This window comes from Acromyrmex echinatior, chromosome 19, assembly GCF_024713525.1.
Source record: "Acromyrmex echinatior isolate Ae372 chromosome 19, ASM2471352v2, whole genome shotgun sequence".
Taxonomy (NCBI): Eukaryota; Metazoa; Arthropoda; class Insecta; order Hymenoptera; family Formicidae; genus Acromyrmex; species Acromyrmex echinatior.
Window position 1 is genome coordinate 5,329,342 of NC_141870.1, and position 18,505 is coordinate 5,347,846.

The following is an 18,505-nucleotide window of genomic DNA, read 5'->3' on the forward strand; positions in this document are numbered from 1 at the left end:
CTCGAACTCTAACGGCAAAATACGATTTAACTTTTGAAAAGGAGGATATTAAAGCTTTTACATGACAATGGCTGGTGTTTGCTGCGCTCTATGTAACGAGATTGTAATGTTTCAGTAGCAACATACGTCGCTACTTCGTTTTGCTAGGTTTTTTTTTATGTCGGATCATTACATTTTTATACGCATATTAAATGTAATGATTCGCCGACATAAAAAGCAGCCAAGGTATAAAAATTATATTATTTGAGTGTAAAAAGCTTGGAAAAAGATTTCTTTTATTTCCGGTTCTAATATGAAAGTTAAATCTGTAAAACAATTCCTATTCAACACACATCATTCCAGTAAAATTGCAACGTTTCAGCGATATGCAGTAATATTTCAGCAATATTCTTATAAGTTTCTGTGCTGTATGTATGCTAGTAAATTGTACTCTCCAAATTTTTAGCGTGAAATCTCACTCTAAAAAAGAAGTGAAAATCTGCCACTCTTTATTCAAAAGTGCAAATTTTTCAACTCTTTTGGCATGAGATTTCACGCCAAAAATTTAGAGAATTAATCGCCATACGTTTTTTCCGATAAAATTTCGTGAAATTTTGATCATCAACATATTATTTTAATTATCCAGCTTCCTAATATTTAGCGGAGATCGGGGATAATTTATATATATAATGTTACATACCTATGTATATATATATATATATATATATATATATGTGTGTGTATTTTTTAAATTTCATTTAACTAAATGTAATATTTTGAAATCTGGATATGTAATAAGTGACTCAGTAATTGTAACATCCAACCCCGCATATAGGGTTAATTGTTACAAGGTGCACGATCTTATATATTTTATTAATACTAGAAAGAGTTAATCATATTATTAAATTATAAAAATAATTTTTGTGTACCATAAGCATGTGGCTATTGCAAAATGACTTTACGGTTTATGTTTTATTTATTAGTTACGTGCAAAAAAATTCCTAAAATAAAACTGTATCAACTATTCCCAATCTTCCCTACTTTCTAAATTTCTCGAAATGAAATTTCACTCCAAAAGAGTTAAAATACTACCACTATTGGAAAAGAGTAAAAAGTTTGCACTCTTGAATAAGAATTGGCAGATTTTTGAGGAATAAGATTCACTCCAAAAAGGCGTAAGATTTCTTTCCTTTGGAATGAATTTTATTCCAAAAAGAAACCGATTGAGATCAAGACACATGTTTTAATAAACTTTCTGTATGTTTTTTAATAATATAGCCTCAAAAGCTTCCAGGGCTCGTAGCTCTATTCTCATTATTTTAATTTTTACCACTCTTATTCAAGAGTGCAAATTTTTCACTTTTTTTCAATTGTGGCAGTATTTTAACTCTTTTAAGTCTTTCCGAAGTGAGATTTTATTCCAAGAAGAGGGAGAGAGAGAAAGAGTAAATGTCAGCTACACTGAGAAAAATATTCTAAATAAATATTTATTAAATATAAAAATATATTTATTTGGTACAAAAACATTATAATTTGATTTAACAATTACTTCTTTTTATCAAGTACTTAAATATTTATTTATTATAAGTAAATGTTTAGTTGGGAGTATTCAAATATTTATTTAAATTTAGGCTATTTTTTTCTTATTGTCAGCGTAGACAGGATAATTAAAAAATAAGTCAATAATCAAAATTTCACGGCGATCATTATAAGAAACGTAAGCGGCGATGTTTCTCGCGTTACAAGCGGCACTTCGGGAAGTCTATTCCGCACACCACGTCGAGTATTCACGGAAGATCTCCCGGGACAATTTTGTCGGACGATAAAATCTGCAGCGCCGTAAAAGCTTATTCCCGTTCATCGCAGGGTGCGAAAATACCTCGCGAACTTCTCCGTGGATTCGTCTTAAGGACGACCCTCCGACAATTCCTTGTCAGTGCGCCACGCCGTGCACTCTTGAAATGCGGAAAAGGGCGCATATGCTCAAAGGGATGGCGGAAAAGGGAGACTTAAAGAAAGATCGCGGAAGATGGGGAGGCAAGACGAGCGCAGGGATCGAGTAGCGATATTGCTGCAGCGAAATTTTCGACGTTTGGCACGTAACTGCGTGCTTTACGGAAAAAGCTTTCTACTTTACTAGCTGCTCGTACGCCGGGTCTCGCACTGCTTTATTGCACATTCCGGCACTTTCCTCGTAGGTTCAGCATGCCTCTGCAATCCCTCGCGGGGGTGGTTTGCGCGCCTACGCCCTACGGACGGCCTGGCCGTGCGGACAAGGAAGCGTGGATGGGGAAGGTACGCGCGCGTTCACCATTCGCGGCACTTATCCAACTTTTCAAGGATACCGAACATTCGGTAATTGCGAAAGTTTTACGCCTTAAATTCCGGTTCAACTTTACCTCTCCCGCCTACTCACGTCGTCGTCTTAAATTCCCATGGTTTGAGATTCGGCTCGTAAGATGGATTCCTGCCGGAGCACTGCTGGATTACGGGAATCCTGAAGGACGGATTACAAGAATCTTGACAGTCGGTGTTATTGTTACGCTACGCTGTCACAGCTACCTTCCGCCTACGTTTCTTCGCGTTGCATTGGCCGGGCAGTCGTATTTCTTTGATCTGCCGTTACTTTTACTTTATACCATCGTCGTCGTTATTTCTTCGCGTCGTTGGAAATTTTTCGGCCTTGACGACATCGTTTTATGACGACTTTGCTATTTAAGTCGCTCGAGAAATTCGCCTCGTCAATTTCTACTCTCGAATGATCATTTTTGCTCTTTTTTTTTTATAACTTACTATTTACCCAAGAGATAAAATCACATTGCTGATGTCATAAAACGATGAATTTTTAAATGGTAGAGTTGTTGCGAATTTTTATATCAAAGTCTTATAATTCGTAAGATTTAATGTGTAAAGTATATAAAGACTATCTTATAGTTTTATTTTTCATCACATTAAACGAATAACTTCTAAGTTTGCTCATATTCATTAAAACGTTGCGAACGTCATGAATACGAAATGATAATAAAGGTATTTCTTGAATATTTAATTCCATCGTCATCATCCCTCGAATATTTTTCCTCTTTGCAATATTACAGTCCTAGTTCTAATCCATTAAGTTTTTTATGAGATAGGTTTTTTGTGGATCGAACATTTCGGTCGTTTTCCCTTTCTGTTAATTTCGTTGACGTTTTAAGACAGGCAAGAAGTCGTGGATTACTGAGTTATGGAAGTATTCTCCGAGGCTTTAGAAGGTCGACAGCCACGTTATGGCAGTAATGATGAAGTGAATTGGACATTTTACCCGAAATCCGTCGTAGAAATGTTTCGTTCATATTCCCTCGAGTTTCGTCTCGCTTGGGAAACGGGCATCAAAAGTTGGGGAAACAAAGACCATCGATTGACCACTTCTAAGATATGTCCTTAATGAAATTTGATGGCTACGTCGACGAATCGCACATCACCTGACATCGAGAGTCTTATTAACGGGAGAATAAAGAAAAAAAAACACACCACACACTAAAGAAAAAGATCTATAACCAAAGATAGATTTACAAGATACTTTGATCATCATCGCGGCAAACTTTCGTGTCGTAATTTTTTTGCTGAATTTGGGAGCAATATTTTTTTTTTGTTTTTGACAGTTACACATCTCATAAAAGTCTCCATTTAATATTTCGTTGCTCGGCTACGCCCCCACTGAGGATAAATTATTGGCTTCAGACTCCAAGAAGTTGCTTTTAGAGGGAATCCAGTAAGAAAGAATAAAAGGGGTGCGAGTACTGAAGTTATAAATACGAAGTCGTGGAAAATTGGAAAAGTTTCGACTTAAGAGTGCGGTGCATCGACGGTTTTCTGCGCGACTATCGTTGATATGTCGCCGACCAATCGTTAAAGGCGATAACCGGACGGCGTTATCGAGAGAAGAAAAATTTCCATCGGTTATCGCAGTGTCCCAGCTCCCATTACTTCCAAACGGCTGCAAAAGCCGTACATTTATTCGGCCGGCCACTAATATATTCGTGTGACTTAAGTTGCCTAATTTTGGTACATATTTTATAGATTTCTATGAGTTATATGAAATTCATATATTTATGTGAATTTCTCGCTATTTATTATATTCAAAGCACAATGCAAAAAAGTTCAAGTTGTATTATTTGTATTGAAGACAGCATATTGTATTTGTAGAGATAAAATTTCAAATATTTTGCCTCAGATTGCTATTGCTATTAATTAAAGAGTATTGCTATGTTTGTATGTAAATTTTATGTACGAAGAAACAAACCATTCTTAATTAATGTAAAGAAGAGATTGTATAATAACAATAATATATTTATAATCTAAACTTTATTAACTTTATAAACACACGTAACCTAATTATTAATTTAAAAGAAAAGAAAGAATACTATAGGATCGTCAACAGGTCGCCAGTAGTTACAACGAAACCAACGCTTAGCCAACGACTATATCAATTGACGGCAAAGGTTCTGTCAATCAGATTCTCTCAGCCAGTACTGAGCCAGTCACATTTAAATGACTTGATAAAATAATTGGACCAATACCATCTGCCAGTACTGAGTCGATTGCTCAAATTATCATTCAGTACTTAGTCAATATTGGGCCAGTACTAAGCCGATTGTAAAACTCTATATGGCAAAACAATATTAAATTCATATTGAAATTATATATAGAGTATATAGCTCAATCGTGTGTGTATGTTTCTTCATAATACTTAAATAAAATATATAACACAAAATAATGATACAAAATTGCTAAATAAAAATCACGCTCTCTATTATAACAGTGAGACTACTGGGGGGACTACTCTAAATTAATATACGCATATAAACGAACATAATTTTTAAAAAACTTGTTTCCGCTTGTTTTAACTTTTAGCGTAGAAGATTGGATCTCGTAATGAGCATTGAAGGTATAGCACTCTCAATGACCTAGTTCACTTGTAATGTCAAATTTATCGATAGCATTTCTAATTTGAGGAAATTGCGTTCTCTCAAAAATATGTAAAGACGAACGGGTTACATAAATCGCGATTGTACGTAATCGATGAAAACGATCTGGCGCGAGGAGATAGGCAGGAATCGCATGTGCATCGAATTGAACATTGTTCTATGTACATCAACCGTTCTCATTTTGTCGTTTGATTTATCGTCGCGTTACTTTAAGCGACGCTTTAAAATATTACATGTCGATCCCGTATTTTTGTGCAGCCCATTTGTATCTGCCCGCTCTCCCGTGTAAATAATGTAAAACGAGCAAAATGTTTCGATCGGACGAAAATATGGCGGACGAAACGCATCTCGTAAACCGTTTTTGCAAGCCGTGCCCAGCTCCATTCTGCTCGATCCTTTATGAAATGTTGATGCCGATCGTCGTAAAATCCCAGGATTGAAAACTGACGGTTTCTATTGTTAGGTAGTAATGCTCGCCTTTATGCACAAGTAGCACTTACTCTCGTTCCGACATGATGATCCTCCCTTTGCGGATCATTAAAATATACTCGCGAACAGATTTCATTAATTCTCGATAAATTGATAATCGAATCCGCTTTGGCCGTCGGCCGCCATGCTCGCTGACGTCCAATTCGTTACGGACTCATTAACGTACGAGCTTTCCTGACTCCCGTAATTGATTTACGACTGCGTCCGAATTCCACACTCCGCATTCCGTCCGAGTTATTATCAGCGCAGCTCGTAACGGCCATTATATACCCCGGCCCTCGCGCATCCGAAATTTCAGAACAAACTTAGTCGAAGATAATTCGACAAGTTTGCTGTGAGGCTAACTTTAATCCGGTTGGTCCAGTCTAACTCTTGTCCTCGTCCACAAAGAGGAAGTCGCTCTCGCATAATCCACTCTACCTCTTACTCCGAACGTATCGTATATCCCGTGACGGCTCTTCGCCAAATCTTCTCGCGTCACTAAGCCACTGATTGGAGATTGCGGTGTCGCCTACAACTCTCGAAGCAAAAGCCAATCGCAAGGAAATCGTGAATTTATTACACCGAATTCGGCGTATCCTTGTTTGGTCAGCTCTCGAGAAGCTGAAATCACTTGCATCGGAAGCGCCGTTTGCACGCGCGTAAGCCATCTCGTAAGCTCCGCTGAGAGATCGGAAGCCGTCCGAACGCGATCGGTCCTTCACGTCCGATCCGTTTACCGATGCGATTATATTGATCGACCGTGTGCCGGGCCGTTACCGTCGCGTCGTGTTCGGGTAGACGGATCAGATTCCACAAAAAATTCCACGCAGATCTGCTCTCGCTTCGGAACGAAAATGTGATCTCGCGAGATACTTATAGCGAGATGGCATTATTCCGACACGAAAAGTAGAACGCGCTTTTTCGAATTCGGAGCTAATCCTGCGTAACTCCTTTTCAGTGTGACTCCCCTCGGAATCAAGCCTTGCACGCGCGCGTGCGCGAAATAAGCTCGTAATTAAAATCGTACTCGGTCGTTCGCGTGTGTTTCTTCACCGAGTCGGACACGAACACGTTCTGCAAGAATTTCAGCTGATGCGGAGATATCTCTTCTCGTTACATCTTCCTTGGCCATCTTCCCAAATCCTCTTATCCGCCTTTCGTCTGTAAGTCGCGTCGCAGCGCAGATTGTTCCTTAGTGAATTACCGATTTGAGGCTACGAACAACATTTTGATTATTAAATCTATAATACTCTCATTTCGCACATGTATACTAGAAAAAAATTAAACAAATCTAGGGTATATTATTAAATTCATTAGAAAAAATGAATATGCTAATTTACGATTTTTGCACACATATTGTATCTATTTTTATTGCGAATGAAGCAATTTGGAGAAAAATTTTCATTACGAGCCAAAATACGTGATAGAGCCAGAAGTTTCCGCGGTATTCTGCGAAAGCATGCAATTAGTAAGCTCGTAGCGCGATAACTTGAAATGTTAGGTAATATTTCCATGTATTGTGTAAGAGCTTTCTCCCTCTCTCTCTCTCTCTCTCTTGTCACTCGGGCAGCATCCAAGGGGCAAGACTCGAGGGGTAAGGCAAAGCCCGAAACTCTACGCTCGAAATCATTCCAAGTTTCCCGTGTAGCATGAAGGGTGTCGGGTGGCGAGGCAAGATCCCGATTACGTTCTACCTTGCTCGGTCGACGAGATTCCTCCGACATTTGTAGCCTCGGGAACGTCTACGCCCTTCTCTCGTAAGCTCGCGGTTCCGCCTATGTAAAGACGAGGAAGAGAAAGAGCGCGAGAGACCGTAAAGAGATGTGTTTTCCCGAGGCATGCGGGCATGGGTAAAATTCATTCGGATTTCGACCGCTCGTTTCGCCAAGAATTCTCGTCAATACGTTCTGGGAACGCGAATTGTTCGAACCAGAAATTGTAAATGCGGCTCTTCCTCACGGAATAGCGACCGAACACCGGTCACCGATATACGAAACACGTCGAGTTTTGTGGCGAATTTGACAGTTTGTCGCATATATGCGCACGTGCTCGCACCTAAGCTTGCACGATACTACTGCACCCTACTCTCGAGATACACAGTTCTCTGTATGGTTCTCCGTGTATTCTACTAACCGTTGCTCGAGTGCATTAATTAAATACATTCCTCCCCGGCGGCGTTTCGTGCACGCCATCCTCCGACCCGACCGACCGACCGACCGACCGACCGACCGACCGACCGAATGTCCACCACCTTTGATTGTCCGCGGAGTTCCTATTGTGGTGGCCGAAACTGTCTCTCTGTCTCTCTGTCGCGCGAAATCTCGTGGGTGTCCGTCCGCGTGGCGAGAATTGTTTTGATGAAGCTGCGCCGTCCGAGTTCATTAGCGGCGTTAACAGGTTTCGTACCTCCCGCGATCCTGTTGGGACGTTGCTTCTGTTGCAAGTGACCAGCCGTCAATTTTCGTTAATGTATCAACGCCGCGGTTGCGGACGACACTATTTGCAATCGCAATGGAATCGCCCGTATGCGAGTTCAACGCGAATTACCATTCGCACGCTCCTTCGTGTCTCGTGTTCGCGTGTCTCGCATTTACGTATGAATTATAGGCATTATTTCTCGCGTCGGTCCACGTTTAAGATTTCCCGCCGATCGATACGGCGAATGTATAGCGCGAGGTATCCGCGCGACCAACATGTGATTTCTCGCAACAACATTGCGCTTTCGAGCTCAAGATGTTATCTCGCGCCAGCAGACTCGAAATATTTCACAAGATGAAGATAACTAAAGCGATTTCACGATTCGACAATAAAATAGGCAAATAGCGAGACGTATATACACGTCTATAATGAATTAACAAGACTCTAGAAGCAAAATTGTAAATAAGAAACCGGCAGAAACAATCAGATTGTGTATCAACTATTTTCGTTGAGACTATATTGCACGTGCGAGAATACGAAGCGTTCGATCGTCGCTCGCTATTGGTTGATTTTTATATCACCGGCGCGGCGGAAAGAAAAAGAGGGAAGGCAGACAATTGCTCGATACGCCATTGCGTTTTAATAAATGAAAACGCACGAGATAGGAGAGCAAAGCGAATGCGGACCGAGAGGAACCGTCTTTATCTTTATTTCAGGTGAAGTCGGTTCGTGTGCTTTTTCCCTCCTTGCCCTCGGCAAGTTAGTCCACGAAGAGAGAATCGCGCACGTATTGCGGCTGCCTTACTTACAGGACACCGACACCTTTTCAGGGTCGTTGGCAGACCTTGCTCTCCTGGGGCGTCGGTGGCGTCGCGACGTCGTCGGTTAGGTGCATTATTAAATACGGTCAGACGATGGCAAGCGTTAACCGGGTGTAACGAAGTAGGCAGCGCGTGTGAGACATAGACAGCGAGCGAGGGCGAAGTCGCTGAATATTCAGGCGCAACGAGCGTCTACGAACACTATATTTCAGTGCCGTCTACAGACGTTTGTTCCGCGACTATAAGTTTCCAGTTATAAACTTCCTTGACAGAGCATAAAACCAATTTATACTTCAACGGGAAGTCCACAAAGAAATAGCTTAGGCTCGCTGCAGCGAAATCACGCCGCTGCTGGAGCTGTCAGATCGATTCTTTACACATCCTTCGAGCTTGCATGATAAGTATTAAGTAATCTGTAAAGATCAACTAATGAGAATGTTATATTCTAGGGAGAAATGAGTAGCTTAAAACTGTAACTGTAAATGAGTAGCGAATATACGTTGTTAGATATCAAGAGAACAGTGGTAAATAAGTGTGTCTCGATAAAAAGATCGATTTTCTCAAACGACAATAACGATTTTAAATTGATTTATTTTGTGATCTTTTTAACTAAAAAAAAAAAAGTATTTAAATCGATCTCTTTGTACAAGAATTGCTTCATTTTTTTTTTACAAAGAGGACTATTTTGAAACGGTCTTTTTGTAAAAATCGATTTTTAGCGAATCAATCTGGAAGTTGCGCATCCCTAGTGGCAACCCAGTTTTTTGAGTTAAATAATAGTAATTCAATCTGTTGAATTAAAAGTAATATTTTGTTATTTTTAACTTCCATACATATCAAAATATAAATCCATTTATTTCTGTGATTAATTTCAAAGTAAACAATATTCATATTAATGTTTGTATTTATAGTAAATGTGACACTAAATTTGAGATAAAGTTATATTTTCTAATTGTTAACTCCATTATTTTAATTAAATTGACGACATATTGAATAGGAAACATATTGAATAGTGGTGACCTTTAAAAATGATGAAAAATAACTCAAATTAACAGTGTAGCATTTGTGGGGAACAAGATTATCACAAACATTCGAAGCCGAGGAGAATAAAGATTGTAAGTGCGAATAAAGTAATTATCGTGAATCGTCATTGTCCTCTTTTGCGGCAATAAAAATTCGTTAAAAGTCGCATGGGACTGGTCCTCCACATTCCTCCAACGCTTCGAATGCGAAGAACTATTAACGTGACACGTAAGTGGCATTTTTCGTTCTATAGGGCCGTAATTAAAAATTCTTGTGTAGTTTGAAAGTAGATTCATACGGAAGTTTAACGCGCTGGCGGGCCAAAGTTCCGCGCTCGCCTGCGAATCGTGGCACTGACGGCTACTCGGCGCCATCGAACTAAATGATCATTAATTGCGAATCCCGGGTACATTATGCGAATTACTTGAGCGACAGCTATGTCGCTAATATTAAGTTCCTTGGTAGAAGAATGCCGGTATCTCGCTCAATTATAACTTTCTGTGAAACTTGCTTATTAGTGACATGAAAAATTCAGATCTATCTTTGCCATTTTATGTTGATATACCTATTATAGTTGATAGTCTCAAGATAATTTAACTCCGTCAGAATCTTACTAAGACAAAATAGAAATGGACAAAATAGAAATGGAAACTAATAAAGTAAGGTTTAATGTGTCTCCGTATTAATCTTATAAAATTTTTATCTTTTCCTGCGCGTATTGTTATCATTTCAAAAATATGAAAACTAATTTCATACTTTTTTAATATAAACTTCTCTATAAATGAAAACTATACTTATTCACTTACAAGTTTATATGTAAGTATTCTCGCTGTACGCTAATAATAATAATAATAATAATAATAATAATGATGATAATAATAATAATAATAATAATAATAACAATAACAACAACAACAACAACAATAACAACACAACAATAATAATAACAGTAATGATAATTTTTAAGCGTATGCATAAATTATTATATACAAAATGTTTAATAATTTGTGTTTACATTTTGTTTTACTTGTGATAATGATTTCAAACAATAATTAAAATTACATGATAATGTCTTGATACGATTTAATTTCAATTTGATACATATTCGTAGTTGTGATGGCAATAGCCAAATTCAATCATACAATACAGCATCACTTCTCCGAGCTCGTTACCGTATCATCATCGTCAGTAACGAGCTCATATCGTCATTACGTTCACTGATTCGCGAGCCGTGATCCGTTGTATTGTTAGATGCGAGATATCCCTGAGAGGGAAATACAGGCAATAAATAATTGCTCAGTCCTGTCTTTGTTATCCGGTTCGTAAGATTCGATACAAACGCTCTTAACTGCATTACGAGTAACGTAGAAATCTCGTTAACGATTTCAATTTAATTAAAATGAGCTATAAGTACTAGAAGTACAAATGTAAAATGGAACAATTAGAATCGTCGAATAATATGATATTTCTCTAATAAAATTAGCAATTATTGTTACATTTTATTATATATAAATGATAATTATTAAGTAAAATATTCATATATTTTAATGCCGTTTATAAGAGTTATCTAGCGTTAAAATATCATTACATTGTCACGCTTGTGCCCAACTTTAATAATTGAAACTTATTTGAGTTTAACATATGTCTTTCAGGGCGCTTACCTGTTTTGGCAGGTAAACTATGGGTAAACAACATGACGTCAGTGGAATCCAAGGTTGAGCAGGTGCTGGCAAATGGGAAAGAAGAAGAAAGGAAAGGCGCGCGAGGTTGCAGGCAGGAGGGAAACCCCCGGGGGTGGCTCGTGCGCGGGCGCGGTTTGCGGGTCAGAGTGCGTCGGGTATATAACCGGGCGGATGCCGTCATCCCTTAGTCTCGCGCTTTTCGTCGTCGCGGCAACTCGTTCGACGCCGACGCCGACGTCGACGCCGATGTCGTTACCGTGATCTGTGACCATTCCGATGTGCGGTGCATACCGATTTACACCTCGTGCCAATTGGCAAGGTGTCCGATATCAGATTATAGGCTTTCGAGAAGTATGTACGTTTATCTTGCCCGAATAAGCAAAGAAACGCGGTAGCTACCACCTCCTATGATATCACCGATCAGTGGAGGAAATTATATTTTTACCCTTGCCATCGCGTTCGAGCATCTTTAATGCGAATTGTATGCTACCGCGCGTTTTTAAAAGTCAGCAAAGTATTGAAAAAAGCAATCGAAAAAAAAAATAACCGGTACTGAATGAAGTATTGAATTTTTCAAGTACAATATTTCGGTAGATTCAAATGAAGGATCGGAGCTGTTAAAAATACCCGTAATTAAAAATCGTCCATAATTTTTTACCTTGCGAAATTTTTCGTTTCTTTGTCCGAAGTCACTCGATCGATTAGACGTGAACGGACAAGGCGAACATTGAAGAACATTTACTAGCTACTGCTCAAACGTCGAGTATGCCCGACTTTTGTCTCGAGTGAAGGCAAGCAGTGGGAACCGTTCTAGTGAGATCGTCGAGGCGTCAGAAGTTCGTCCCTAGTTCTCGCATGCCCGATGGAATCGGAGAAAAAAATCGTCGTGACACTTGTTCAACGATTGAATTCGACGACGCAGGAAGTGAAGCCGAAGGAGGACAGGGAACAAGAAGAAGCGACCAAGTGGCAGTGGCGCCAAGGGAAGGAGATAAGAGAGTGGTAGCGAGGAAAGCAGGAGGTCGACGGGAGGTGAAGGTGCTGTCGCGGAGAATTTCAAGCCGTGCCCTCGGCGAGATACGAGCCGTTTGTATAGATCTATATGCACAGTAAAATTGTGGCGACGGAGGAGCTCTGGCTACGAGTATCTGGGTCACACAGCCGTCTTCTCGTTGCACCCTGTTCTCCATAATTCTACAAAATTTTCCGGATGCAGCAAAAAAAAAATGGAGACTTATCACTGACCGTACGAGTTCTCGCTCTTGAAACGCATGAGAACCATATTGACGTGGGACAATCAAAATAAATTATTATCTTTCATCAAAGCAATTATATTAATTGTGTTTGCCGTGACGTTACGCAAACATTTATGCCAACTGTTAAGGCTCACGAAATATCGAGCGCCGGAAGAAATGGCCAACGCTATGTTCCGTGTCAACGTAATTGAAAATCCGTTTATAGAGTAGGTAGATAATGAACAACAAATGCGTGACCTGCTCCGAAACGAAGTCGCAATTTATATAACCGTAGTGTTAACTTGTCACTTACGTCCGAGAGCGGTAAGTGTGCTATAGACATATCGTTTTACTCTGCCGGGAGAATCCGTAATGATCAGTGATTTGCGGCTGGAAAGCGGATCGATCCAATACCCGCCGCTGGCGCGGTAACGAGCTGTTACGTTGTTACGCGGTTACGTAAAAAGGATCTACTTGGATCCCCCACGGGGGCAATTCCCGAGGAAAGTCCACGCGAGGGCTATTATCCGAGTCGTGAGCGGTTTACGCGCGGAACCTGCTACCACCCTTCATCTAGAGTCACGCTCGAGTCGAGCCGATAAATAATGAACTCCTGCAGTCATTTGTCAAGCTCACCGTGGGACAAACGAATGCTCGTAGAGGTAACGTCATCGGCCTAAATGGGAGAGATCAACGCGAGGTACCGGCTAGCACCGCGACATTTCGCGTCGCTTTGCCACCAACGTTACGCAAGAATCATGTCCCTTTGACTCGACCGGGAACCGAAAAGCCAAACGGTATATACAAGCAATCGGCCTTTATGATTTCTCCGCTTGTAAAGCTATTGATGAAACAAGCACCAAGGGTGAAATGTCGAGGTTTGCAATTGAAACGATGCTTAGTAGCGATCCTTAAACGCTGAAAGGAAGCAAGTACGCTTTCCGAACGTGAACTCTCACCTGAGCGTTCGCTTTAGAAATGCGAGAGTCAGCTGATTCCGATCGCGATCAGTGCAGTTATACTGGGCAGTGCGGTCAATCGCGCAGGAGATAACGGTGTCCGAAAAAACGGCTCGCGACTTCATGATAGTGTTCGCGCTTCGGGCTCGCGGACGTACGAACGAACGTGAGAACTTATCTCGTGCGTGGTACCGAACAACGCCAAGCGACATGAGACGACGGAACAACGGTTCCACTTGCTTCTGCCAGACATCGTCGGTCAAGAAAGGTGGCCGTAGCGGATGCAACGAGACTGAAGCGAACGAGCCACCGGGATGGTGCATCTATGCGGCGGTTGCGCTTGTCGCGGTTGGCTGTTATCTCAATGCTCTCGACTGCGACTTCGTGCACGATGATATACCGGCGGTGGTGAGAAATAGGGACGTGATCGGCGAAGCATCGTGGAGCAGTGTCCTCAACGATGATTTCTGGGGTACGCCGATGGAGAGCATCAATAGTCACAAGAGCTATCGACCTTTCACCACTTTGACGTTTCGGTGAGTCAATATTTCTCTTACGTTTATCTTCCTCTTTATTAAATTTGTCTGAGAATTAAACAGAGAATTTGACCTGGTTAGTTTTAAGTAGAAAGCTTCAAGTCAATGACTGAAAGTATCACGAATGAGAAATCGAATTGTTGTTGAATTTATTCGAAATTTTTTATTAATTGTCATTTGAACGTGTATTTTCAATATCTAGTTAGACTGCTATTTACGCACTGTTATATTTTGATTTGATCCATCTTCTCTTTCTTCCTTGCGGCTCGTTTATCAAACTGGTCCTTTAGGACAATCCGTTAAACAGAAAAGTGAATACGATTCGGTGCACGGTCGTATCCGTCCGGATGAAATAAGACGGCAAGAAATTGTCTCGAGAAACGTGTCTGGTTGCCTGACGTTCCAAACACATGGCACAACCACGTAGCTCGCAGTACCGCCATCCTAGCCGTTCTTACCGGGACATTTCGGATCTCGCGTATACGTACATATATATTGTATATGTGTGTATATATATATATGTGCATGTATGTATGTACATATGCATGTACTTTCAAGTACACGTACATGTGTAGATACATAGCTGTACATAGATATATTCCATGCAATCGGAGATGCACCTTATGGTCGTACCACTAAGGATGGATCGGCAAGAACCGTTCTCTGACCACGACGGAAGCGAGCATACATAGGTAGTGTGTGCGGTAACGTGTCGTGTAGGGCACACCAAACTTCCACCCTCTCTCTTCATCCTCCTGACCATTCCTTCTTTCCGGCCGCTCTCTGCCCGCCGATTTGATGCATGGATACCAGTTTGCCACTCCACGCGCAATACTGCATATTGGCTGGTATTGGACGATCCATCACGTCGCAAGACACCGGCACATCGCTCATCCACCCTTAACGCTCCAGATGCTGTTGCCAACTTCGACGAGATGTACGGGCGCGAAACGTGGCGCGCGGGGGCGGATCGGTCGGGAAAAGGGAGCAGTCGGGCGTAAGGGCGAAGGCATAAACGCCTTCACGTTTCGCGCGTTATCGGAAGTGGAACGCATCCATAATCCCCGGGCGCGGAGACGCCGGCGCGCCGCGAAACCGCATTCGTCTCGTCGAGAAGACGAGATTTTAACGATCTGGATCGCCACTGCGATGACGCGCGGGGGTTGCTTTTATATCGTGCGGCGGAGAGAGAGGAGGGAGGTACGATATCCTGGTATCTCTCATTGTTGCCGCCACTCGATTCCACCGAGGAGGAGAGTGGTTTATGCGCGTGCGAAAAATGCACCGCTTACGCTGACATGTGGTTGAAAGGATAAGCGAAGATTTATGTGTCAGCCGTTTAAGGCGAGAGTTGTCTACAATATTGGATGGTTGATGTATGGTTACTTTTCGTCATTTGTTTGACGCGAGGGCCGTACACGTGTATGAGAAAATTACCAATCTCTATCTTGTCTAATAATCTATTCCAGCATTTTTATTGCGTCTGCAGAGTAGACGCAAATAAAAAGAAAAAAAAGAAAGAAATTGGATTTGAGTACGCTGGATTTTCTCTGATCGTCGATAACACCGATAATTCTTTCTGTGCTGGCAATCGTGCTTTGCATCCGTCGTCGGCACACAGGTGAAAAGCTTTGGACAATTCCGCGCGTCTTTTCCGAGCACATATATGCTCTATTTTCCATCCTTCTCGCGTGACGTGTCTTTTCATCGCCTGTTCTCTTTATTGCCACGAAACTTTGACAGCGCTTACGGTAGCTGCTGCTTTGAGAATTCGAGTTCTCGAATGAAAATGCGCCGGGGCGACCTCAAAAGTCCAGAGTGCATTCGTGGCAGTTGACCCAACGCCTTCCGCATGGACTTCTCCAAAGTTTCCGAGAGATTCCCTGGGTACTTCCTCCAAGCAGTCATCGTATTCTGCCATACTAGCATATGTATACTTTTGTACGTTTTATCTCGTCTGTATCATCGTATATAGTGTATGTATACAGGGGTCAGCTACGCCCTACAGACTGATAGACGTGGGCAATCTTATACTCGACGTGTGTAGCGTATCGTTTCGTAAATCTCATCAACGATCGTTTCCCCTTGAGTTTAATTCGCGTGTTTGATCGCTTCGCCGACGTTTTTGACACGACGGGTGCTAATTGAGATGATATCAGCCGCACGGCAGCGTATCTTATCGCGAAGGGATATTTGGGAAAGCAGTTATTTGTGTTATAGTCCGCGGGATCGCGCGAATCTCGTATTTGATAGGAAAAATGGGATTTCATGCAAGTTGTATGTATTTCAACTACTTCGTTTTGGACGGAAATAATTTACGGGCGCGGTCGAGCGAGAGTCTTTGCTCTGGCGTCGAATGAATAACGCAGAGAGACGAATACTCGCCGAGCGTTTCCACGTTTGCGAGAGAGCGAGCTTCACGGTTGACGACCACGTTAGATTATTACGTCCGCAAATAGACTGCGGAATATGCTCCAGATAGAACGATAAAGGAGAAAGGCTGGATAAAATCAAGTGACGCCTTATTACCCCAACTGAGAGAGCATACAGGTGTCTAATAATACGCGCTCGTTTATCGAGATTACGTATCAAAATTGGTTGCTCTAATGCGGATCCTGATGTATTTATGAAATAGCGATTAGCGTGGGCTATATGAATAATCTAGGAGTAAATATTCGCCTTCGATCAAAACCAAGAAAATCAGGATGGTCTCTGATGTAAAATTACAGCGCGCTTTTTACCGAGTTAAAGTCCGCTCGGTACGCGCGAGAGCGATTATTGAAGCTCTGCAAACATTAAATTTACCTATCCAATTAACGCGGCACACTCGTTCACGCGATATTATGTTATTTACGTGCAGTTCAATTAAGAGAAATCTCCATGTCCTCGGTAGAATATTCGCGCTTCCCTATTACGTTCTTCTTCACCGGATTTATCAACGCATCCGGTGTACCTTGATAATGCACACATTACACATTCACTCACACGCTCCCGCTCACTCTCTGAAGCCTTTGTACCTATACAAGTACAATAACGATCGATATAATCGCGTTCACCACAAGTTGGAACTTATACTGTTTCCCCTGGAGATTCTTCTTTGTCTCGTCACTCATGGCCAGGAATACTGCGAGCATTGCGGTGAACTCGTGGCCAAAAACCGTGACGATGAATATCCACTGATTTTTTCGTGATAGCCGACGGCAACAAACCGTCATCTGAATTTAATCATCTTCGTTTGGTTTGTCTGCGTTGGAACACGATTCACAAATTCTGCTACCTCTGTTAAAAGTATCTTTTTTTATCAGATTTTTTTGTATCCTTTTATTTATTCCTAGATATTACCTAAAATGGCATCAATCGAAAGAGAGAAAGAGAGGCTATCTTGCGAATAACGTTGACTAATGGCCCGTTCAAGGAGATGCTGGAGCGACCAAATTATCGAAATATTACAGTCCTATAAAAATCTCCAAATAATTAACTGAATGGAATAAAAAATCCTTTTACAGGATTGAAGTAGACGCAAAATTGAGAGGTGGTGCAGTGGATTTTATACTAAAAAAAGTTGTAAACTTATTTATTTTTCAACTCGTAGAACTATTATCTGACGTAGATGTTTCTCAATACAAAAGTTTTATAGCTCGGAAAAATGACACTGCATCATCCGTTGGATTATCTGAGCGAACACTGAATACTGAATTCACTGAATATTAAAAGCTTAAAAAAAGCTTTACATTGATCTGCAAATTACGTGTATATGTATGTTTAGCGAAGACTCAGAATGGTAAACAAAGCAGTAATTGCGTCTAGCAGTAAGTGCTCTTGCAGAAGTACAATTACAAGAACACCAGTAGGTGGATCTTGCAAGAGATAGCGTTGCAATATGTTAAATAAGGACAGATGTATGCGTTTGAGTAAGATATAATAGAACGATAATGTGAGAAATAAATTAAAGATATCACTATTATCGACATTTTAAATTTGGAGTTAAAAAAAGTCTGTACTATCCACATCGATCAAGTTCAGCCGTCACTCCAGCATCACTTTAAGACTTCCTCATAAATGATATCTCCTATTGACTCATTCATACGCTTGTTAGCATTTTACTGGCATTAAATCACGATCAGCGACTAAGTTAGGCGTTAGGCGTTAGCTGGTGATTTATGAGTCGGTCGACAGTGGCAATGGGCCACGTTTTGCGGCCGTCTCCTGTGAGGGAATAATTATTATTAAATTACTTGACCAGGACGCAACGTGGTGGAATTTCGTTCCGCGGCACTACTGACACGCATGAATGATTGCGCTGCTAGCTCTAATTTAGACGTGTGATATAACTTTGCGTTGCGCAGCACGTACGCCTCGTATTTGATTACGCCACGATCTGTCGACTATGATATTTCATTTAGTCTTGCGATTA

General features: G+C 41.2%; 1 protein-coding gene across 3 annotated transcripts in view; it reads left to right on the top strand.

The window, feature by feature from the left end:
* LOC105149042 (protein O-mannosyl-transferase TMTC1) overlaps nt 1-18,505 on the top strand; it is a 222,199-nt gene that overhangs the window by 52,983 nt on the left and 150,711 nt on the right. For all 3 annotated transcript variants that reach the window (XR_015548279.1, XM_087416076.1, XM_011061177.2), the window contains exon 2: nt 11,332-14,091. Coding sequence is in view for 2 of the 3 variants with exons in the window: in XM_087416076.1 (XP_087272202.1) it covers nt 13,679-14,091 (413 nt within the window). In the remaining variant the exon portion in view is untranslated. The remainder of the gene's footprint in view (nt 1-11,331; nt 14,092-18,505) is intronic.